We start from the raw sequence: 9,180 nt of genomic DNA, 5'->3' as shown, positions 1-9,180 counted from the left end.
AAAGAGCAAGAGCCTGGCTGTGCCTTGCTGTGAAAGCCAAGTGCAAACCCAGCTTGAGTTGGTAAAGGGAGGCTGCCCCCTTGTGGTGGCAGTGGGAGAAGCTCTCTTAGCTTCAGGGGAACTGGGTCTCCCAAAGCTACACCCACTCCAGGAGGAGGAAGCTGCCTTTGGGAGAAAGGCCCTGGCATACCTCTGCTGCTCTGGCTTAACGTCAAAGAGGTGCAGCTCCCTCCTCTGCCTGCAGAGAGGCCCTTGGATTTCTTTCTCTTCTCCTTGTGCTTCTGGTGAGTGGTGTACTCCAGGACCACAGCCTTGCATTGCAGCTGGTCCTCGCGGGCTTGCGGGCTCATGTGTGGCATGTTGTGCTTCAGGAAGGCCCTCACGAAGGTCTCGGCCTGCTGGGCTCCCAGAAGCCGCATGGGGACAGGGCGGCAGAGCGCCCACTGTTCTGGTGGGGGCAGCCGCAGACCCCAGGCCCTCCTAGACACTGCAGGTGAGGTGCCTTCCCTGACCCACCTGCCTCCCGACTGAGCCCCACACAGCCTCTCATCTGCTGAAGGTGAGCTCCCCGCAGCTGTCCAGATGTGAAAGTCACCCTCAAATACCAATTCAGACGCTGCACAAAACAGCCACGTCAAAATTCAACTTCCTACTATACATCTCTGAGGTTATTGTGAAGGGATTACAAAGAAAAAAGCCCAAATCCCTTAACATTAGGAAGGAAAGACTTCTTTGATCCTTGGCAGGGTGGAAAGCTTGAGAAATGTATGCTAACAATATTTATTCAGTCACGACCAGATGAAGGCAAGCTATGGCCTCGAAGGAATTATCTGAACACTTGTGAAAACAGTACCACCTGATGCCCCAGGGTGGGCCACACCTTGGGGGCAGGAATGACATGGTGCCCATGTGGTAATCCCCTTTACTTGGGTTTGACCCCATGGATGTGTCATGGCTACTCGCTAAGTCTTCTCCTGCAGCACTTAGCTGCAGAAGAAAGTACCAATGCATCTCAGCCTCCTGAGCTCACTCTCTCCCAAGAGCACAACGGAATTTGACCGTGACTCAGCACAGACTCCTAGCACATGTGGGCAAAAGAACTGCGCTAATAGTGTGAAATTCTTGAGAGAACTTCACATGTCACTGCCTTTCACGTGGGGAGTTCCACTGGTCTACTCCTCATTTGGCTGCCTGCGTCCTAGGTCGGCCACAGCCCAGGCAGTGTCTATGAAGGTCCTGCCTCTTGGCTGGGGATTTCCTGACCCCCTGCTGCACTAAGAAGGCTGTAAACCCTGGGAAGCTAATGTGTCAATAATCACGCTCTCCCTTATGGAGAAGCGGGCAGTGAAGGGATGATGTGATACACTGGACCTTCAAGGCAGCTCACAGTCAGGAGGGCAGTCAGCTTCGACTTTGCACCTTAGATACTAACTAAAGATTCATTATCGTCAGTATTATTACTGTGACATGGCAATTACTTACTTTTTAAAAATACCTAAGTGGCCTTGTTCATGAAGAAACCAAATAAAAGTGTATCAGTTTTTCAAAATCTTGATTTCCTGTTAACTCCCTCATTAGGAGTCCCCAGTGGAGCTTCTGCCAAACTGACAAAAGCATGTTGGCAGCATCCAGATATAATCCAGAAATTCCACTTAGGAAATGTGATCACCTGGCCTCTTCAAGAGTGAAGGGTGCGCAGTGACAAAGTCAAATAACAGAGCTCACCAGGGCAGGTTTCAGGTGGGCATAGCCAGTGTCCCCTACACAATGGGAGAGGACACACGATCAAGAGGTTTCAGTTAATCAAACAAGGGAGAAAGGCCAGCATCTGGAAATAGGCTGTCAGAACAGCAGATTTCAACAGAGCCCAACACATCTACTGGAAGGATGAGAAGTAAGACATGGGAAGGACATCTAACGCAGTGCTGGGGATCAAGCCATCCTTGTCATCAACTCTGCTGCTCCCAGACTTCCTGCCATCCACTGTATCTGAACGTTGAACTCTTTGGCCTCTTTCTGAGAAAAGGCATGGTAGACCACACCTGGGGGATTCAAACGAATAAGAAATGATAATTCAGGTTGGGCATGACTATAAGACTCATGACTTTTCTAACTATGAAACTATGGTTATTTAGACATAGAAGACAGGGCTGCTACAGAGAGCAGAGGTTTCTAAGCTTTCTTGGATGCCTCTTATTCTACCCTCTGGCCACGCATCCTAGGAGTTACAAGAGTGTGCTTTCAAACAGTGCTTCTCTGGGTGCCTGGGTGGCTCAGTCAGTTGAGTGTTCAACTCTGATTTCTCCGAGGTCATGATCTCAGGGTCCTGGGATTGAGCTCTGTGTCTGGTTCTGCATTCCAGGTGATTCTGCTTGAGAATCACTCTGTTTCCCTCTTCCCCTCCTGACTGAGTGTGCTCTCTCTCAATTAAATAAATAAATAAATAAATAAATAAATATTTCATAAAAGTTATATGATATCGATTCCCTGCATGCAGATGTTGGAAATAATTACATTCTGTTCACTGTAAGATGTTTAAAAGATTTTTCACATATTTATGTCCATGAAATTGGTGTGTGTCATAAGATACCTGGGAATAAACCTAACCAAAGAGGTTAGGATCTGTACTCAAAGAACTACAGAACACTCATGAAAGAAATTGAAGAAGACACAAAAAGATGGAAAACCATTCCATGCTCTCGGATAGGAAGAATAAACATTGTTAAAATGTTTATACTGCCTAGAGCAATCTATACTTTTAATGCCATTCCGATCAAAATTCCACCGGTATTTTTCAAAGAGCTGGAGCAAATAATCCTAAAATCTGTATGGAATCAGAAGTGACCCCGAATCGCGAAGGAAATGTTGAAAAACAAAAATAAAACCGGGGGCATCATGTTACCTGATTTCAAGCTTTACTACAAAGTTGTGATCACCAAGACAGCATGGTACTGGCATAAAAACAGACACATAGACCAGTGGAACAGCATCGAGAGCCCAGATATGGACCCTCAACTCTATGGGCAAATAATCTTCGACAAAACAGGAAAAAATATACAGTGAAAAAAAGACAGTCTCTTCAATAAATGGTGCTGGGAAAACTGGACAGCTATATGTAGAAGAATGAAACGTGACCATTCTCTTACACCGTACACAAAGATAAACTTAAAATGTATAAAAGACCTCAACGTGAGACAGGAATCTATCAGAATCTTAGAGGAGAACATAGGCAGTAACCTCTTCAATATCAGCCACAGCAACTTTTTTCAAGATATGTTTCATCTCCAAAGGCAAAGGAAACAACAGCAAAAATGAACTTTTGGGACTTCATCAAAATCAAAAGCCTCTGCACAGCAAAGGGAACAGTCAACAAAACAAAGAGGCAACCCACGGAATGGGAGAAGATATTTGCAAATGACAGTGCAGACAAAAGGTTGATATCCAGGATCTATAAAGAACTCCTCAAACTCAACACACACAAAACAGATAATCATATCAAAAATGGGCAGAAGATATGAACAGACACTTGTCCAATGAAGACATACAAATGGCTCTCAGACACATGAAGAAATGTTCATCATCACTAGCCATTAGGGAAAGTAAAATCAAAACCACATTGAGGTATCACCTTACACCAGTTAGAATGGCCAAAATTAGCAAGACAGGAAACAACATGTGTTAGAGAGCATGTGGAGAAAGAGGAACCCTCTTCCACTGTTGCTGGGAATGCAAGTTGGTGCAACCACTTTGGAGAACAGTGTTGAGATTCCTCAAGAAATTAAAAATAGAGCTTCCTTATGACCCTGCCGTTGCACTCCTGGGTATTTACCCCAAAGATACAGATGGAGTGAAAAGAAGAGCCATCTGTACTCCAATGTTTATAGCAGCAATGGCCACGGTTGCCAAAGTGTGGAACGAACCAAGATGCCCTTCAACAGACAAATGGATAAGGAAGATGTGGTCCATATACACTATGGAGTATTATGCCTCCATCAAAAAGGATGAATACCCAACTTTTGTAGCAACATGGTCGGGGCTGGAAGAGATTATGCTGAGTGAAATAAGTCAAGCAGAGAGAGTCCATTATCATATGGTTTCACTTATTTGTGGAGCATAACAAATAGCATGGAGGACAAGGGAAGATGGAGAGGAGAAGGGAGTTGGGGGAAATTGGAAGGGGAGGTGAACCATGAGAGACTATGGACTCTGAAAAACCACCTGAAGGACTTGAAGGGGAGGTGGGTGGGAGGTTGGGGGAACAAGATGGTGGGTGTTAGGGAGCGCATGTATTGCAGGGAGCACTGGATGTGGTGCAAAAACAATGAATACTGTTACGCTGAAAAGAAATTAAAAAAAAAAAAAGAAATTGGGTATGTCATACAACAATGGTGTCCTTCACTGGTGAAACACAGGTCTTTCTTTAAGCTAATAATATATATTGATCTATGTAGTTTCAGCCTTAAAAACTTCCACACTCCTGCTTCTACTTAATTTTCTGATAAAGAAAAACATGGCTTTGGGAACACAGTATGGGTGTAAATGCAAGATGTATAGCAGAAAGGCCTGGTTTCAGGTCCAAGAGACTACAAAATCTGATTCACACAACACTCTATAAATTCCACCCCAGCTCCCTTGGGCTTCCTGGAGTGCATCTGGACAAGAAAACCAAAGCACTTATATTATACAATATACACAGTATATTAATTATATTATATTGTATTATGTACAGAGTCTTGTTTTGCTTCAAATGCAAGAATGGTGTTAAAACCTGTTTCTAAAGAGCAACCCCAGGATGACTTTGCTTCAACTGTCACAGGTGCTTCGATTAGACTTGAAAGTCTTTTCTGGAATAAACCACATCTAAAAGTTACTGAGCACTCATTATTTGTCATGCACCTGGCTAGAAGCTACACATTTTATCTCGTTATATTTTCTGAACAATCCTTTAAAGTAGACATTATTCCTATAATGCACATGAGAAAGCTGAAGCTCAGATATGCTGAGACCCATAACTGGATCACAGAGATAGGGAGTGGCAGAGGTGGAGATGAACGTAGTGGTCCAAAGACCAGTTTTAATGGTGTCTATACTCCCCTGCTTACAACTGCCCTGAGGGATTGCTCCCTTCCTTGACACAGCTATTCTCTGATCAACTCCCAGGGTCCTGGGTTATGATACCATTCTTCAGCATGCTCAGATCAGGACGTAGTAACGGCATTAGGGTTTGAAGCTGACAGCTAAGAAAGAATTCTTGAAACCTCTTTTGTACAAAAAGGTGGTTTTATTTAAGCTCAGGGACACAACCCATGGGAAGAAAGAGCTGGACCAGCGTCATGAAGAGTGGCCCTTTACATACTTTCAGGTTGGGACAGGGTTAGGGATGGTGGAATTTCGGAAGCAAGGTTTCCAGGGTCATGAGAGGGATAGCTATTGTTAAAAATAACATGGAGGACATGGGGAGCTGGAGGGAAGAAGTGAGTTGGGGGAAATTGGAGGGGGAAACAAACCATGAGATACTGTGGACTCAGAAACAAACTAAGGGGTTTGGAGGGGAGGGGAGGTCAGGGGTTGAGTAAGCCTGGTGGTGGGTATAGTGGAGGGCACGTATTGCATGGAGCACTGGGTGTGAAGCATAAACAATGAATTCTAGAACACTGAAAAGAAATTTTTTAAAAAGTGTCATTTATTACTATCTAATAAAACCTGAGTCATGAGGCCCTTCAGAAGTCAATCCAGTGGTCAATATGCTTGGGAGATGATTGCCTACACAGATTTTCGGGGGCTTAAAATAAAGGAAATTTCCAAATTTTTTTTTTTTAAGATTTCATTCATTCATTTGACATATAGAGATCACAAGTAGGCAGAGAGGCACGCAGAGAGAGAGGAGGAAGCAGGCTCCCCGCTGAGCAGAGAGCCTGAGAGGCTTGAACCCAGAGCCCTGGGATCAGGACGCTACCCGAAGGTAGGGACCTAACCCATTGAACCACCCAGGCACCCCATCCAAAAGGATTTTTAGATGTTAAAGTACATTTATAGGATACTGGGACGGGGTGGGGCTAGCACTGCTTTATGCCCTTAGCAAAATGTCAACATCAAGGCAGTTGAGTCCCTAGAGGAAGGCTACTCTCCCTGTTTCAAGGACTTGCCAATGGGCTGCAGGGAGTAAGGAAATTTAATAATTTTTCCTCTGCCTTTGTTTTCCACATCACTTTCCACCAGAGAAGAGTCATTCACAGAACAGTTGCCAGGGCAGGAACCACCTTCAGCACCTCACAAAAGGGGAAACCAGGTCGCAGAGAGGATCGGGGCCTTTACCACCGTCAGCAGGTGGCAGGCAGCGGCCAAGTCGACCCAAGGCCCTCGGCCCTCCTTTAGCACACTGAGCGGGCCCCAGGGGACCTGCCGCCAGCTCTGACATCAATCTTCAGCGCAGAGACTGCGCCAGGCCAACGGGGACTCCGGGCCTCGGTTTCCCTTATGCAAGGCGGGACAATTCCCCTAGCAGTTTCAGTCGGTCTCCGCTGCGAACCGGTCCACCTACCAGCACCAAGTTCCCGACCCTTTACATCCCACCCCTCCCCGGCTCACAGGCCATCAACCTCGCTTACTCTTCATCCTCCAGCCGCTTCCGGTGCGTTCTGATGACGTTTCCAAAGGGCGACCCTCTCTCTTTACCTCTCTCCACTTTTCTCAGCAGCCCTCGGCCATCAAAACTCTCGTTAAAATTTGGGCTGGAGGGAGGTATTGTGCCCGAGCTCGCGCGCCACGCTAAGTCGCCAGACTGAGACGCTGCAACTCTCACCTGGAGTCGCAGGCGCGCGGTGGCGTGTTCTGTGACGTCACTGACGCGCGCCGACCTACGGTGGCGCATGCGCCGGGTGGAGGCACCGCTACACCGCGGGCACTGCTGGTCTTGACAGTGTCTCCTTCGTGAGGCTTTTTCAGCTCCCGTGTACTGTAGGCGCGGGAAGGCCAGAAACCCCGGGGCTGTGGTTCGGGCGTGTGGACTGCTTGTGAAGAGCTGGAGCAGAGCGGGGCCAGTCGACCCGAAGAGGACTCCGGCGACTTTGGGTATCGGGGGACTACGGAAGTGGGACAAAGATGGTGGGAATGAGGTCCATGGGGTCGCTCATCAGCCGTCTCTGCAGAGTAGCCGAGGCCCTGAAGTTGGCATGGACGGCTTAGGCTCTAGTTTTGTCCTGCTCTAAACTAGCTGTGTGACCTCGCTTAAGGCACTTCCCATCTCCAGCGTCCCTTTTCCCAGCACTCTGAGTGGGTTGGGTCTGATAGTCTGAACGTTTTCTTGAGACCCAGAATGTTAGTTTCTGTCAGGAAGTCAAAAGGCAAGGATCTGATGCCCATTGTTCTGGGGAGGGGTCAAGAGTTGCGGCTGGGAGGCCAGTGCAGACGTCTCCGAAGTGACCTGGTGTGCAGCACGGTGCAGCCTTCGTTTCTGCGGAGTGCGGGTCAGGAGAGCAGTATAGCCTCTCCACTTTAAGTCAGTGGGTCAAACTTCCAGTAAGGTATGAACTCCTTTTAAGGGAGCAGGAATTGTCTAGGAACCCTGAGGTTTTATGTCCACAGATCCTAGTTTGGGAAACATTGATTTAATTGTTCTTGGGTGGTGACCTTGAGCCATTTTGATCTTAAACGTAGGACTGCAGGCCCTGGAATTCAATGGATGTCATGTGGCTTGTCCTGGTGAACGTGAACCTTGTGTGTATATTAACATCGAAGTGGAATTACACATGGCAGATTTAAATGTATTGCGCCTGTAGATGCCTGAGAATAGTTAGGAGTCTATGGGACTAAGCTTGAGAACCTGCTATTGGGGATCCATACCATGTGAACTACCAAATGTGAACTTCAAAAGAGCCGCATGAGACAGCAGAAGATAGTAAGAGCCAACTTCAGTGCTGTAGTCTCAAGGGGGCCCTTTTGAGAGGACCTTTGTGATTATGGTGACAAGGAAGAAGGCAGACCTCTCCCTTCTTGAGAGCTGCTTTTTTTAAGGTTGTTAAAACTTTTTATGTCCCAGCTGACCTTTCTGAAGGCGTCCAAGTCAGCTTGGAGGACTGCCAGTCTTCCATGGAGTTCCCTGCTTGTGGTGGGGTGAGCACTGAGAAGTGCAGTTATTTTGTAAATCCCTGATCACTAAATTGTTTTTTAAAAAGCAAACAAACCACTTTATTGTCCTCCAGAAGCAGATGTCTGTGTATACAGACTGGCACTTGTCCTTACCGATACCAGTATTCTTGTGATCGTTATTTATAATAGCAAAAACTTGGAAACCACCTGATACTAAATAGTAGTGGATTAAGTAAATGAAGTATGTGTTAATTAATTAAGTAGGTTAATTAAGTGCATTGAAATCACAGGATGAACTTCAAAAATTCAGATTCCTCAGTATTCCTGAAGATTGTTATTTAGTACGTGGGTCTCAAGAATCAGTATTTTTTAAAAAAATGTTCCTATGTGATTTTGTTCAGTAATTAGTTTTGGGAACTATAGTATGATGCATTTGTAGAACTTAATGTGATAGAACACCACATAGCCACTTGAATTATAATTTTTTAAATACTTTATTTATTTATTTCTCAGAGAGAGTACATACAAGCAGGGGGAGTGACAGGCAGAGGAAGAAGCAGGTTCCCCACTGAGCAAGGAGCCCAGTGTGGGACTCTATCCCAGAATGCTGGGATCATGACCTGAGCCAGAAGCAGATACTTAACCAACTGATTCACCCAGGAATCCCAAATTATAATTTTTTTTAAAAGATTACAAAATATTAACACAAAACTAAATGTATACATAAAAGGATTAAAAAGACATACTACTATATAGGAAGTTTTTAATAGCAGCCTAAGTGAGCTTATGAAGAGATTTTTTTTCTTTTTGTCTATTTTCTAAAATTTTTTTAGAGAAAATAAGACTTTATTAATTTTTTTTCATTTAACAGCTATAAATGATAAATTTTCAAACATGGATACACATGTGTTTTCCCACTAGTGGCTCTGTGAAACTTCCATGGGAAGTCACAGTTCAAGAGCATCATTGAAATGATCATCCCCTTCCCCCTGAACAACTTGCGAAAGAATTCAAAGGTGCAGAAAAATGGAAAGAATTCTACAGTAAATACTCATATTCTTTTAAGTTCTACAGTTCATATTTTGCTCTCTT

General features: G+C 45.3%; 1 protein-coding gene across 1 annotated transcript in view; it reads right to left on the bottom strand.

The window, feature by feature from the left end:
• Positions 1-1,278: 1,278 nt before the first annotated feature.
• LOC132004954 (uncharacterized) overlaps positions 1,279-9,180 on the bottom strand; it is a 44,852-nt gene continuing 36,950 nt past the window's right edge. Inside the window, exons 2-3 of the mRNA XM_059381619.1 lie at positions 6,609-7,082; positions 1,279-2,042 (exon numbers count right to left, since the gene is read on the bottom strand). Of these exons, the coding sequence (XP_059237602.1) occupies positions 1,877-2,042; positions 6,609-7,082 (640 nt within the window). The 3' untranslated portion in view covers positions 1,279-1,876. The remainder of the gene's footprint in view (positions 2,043-6,608; positions 7,083-9,180) is intronic.

Source organism: Mustela nigripes, chromosome 17 (assembly GCF_022355385.1).
Source record: "Mustela nigripes isolate SB6536 chromosome 17, MUSNIG.SB6536, whole genome shotgun sequence".
Taxonomy (NCBI): domain Eukaryota; kingdom Metazoa; phylum Chordata; class Mammalia; order Carnivora; family Mustelidae; genus Mustela; species Mustela nigripes.
The sequence above is the reverse complement of the archived record's forward strand: the minus strand, read 5'-3'. Positions and strand labels throughout refer to the sequence as shown.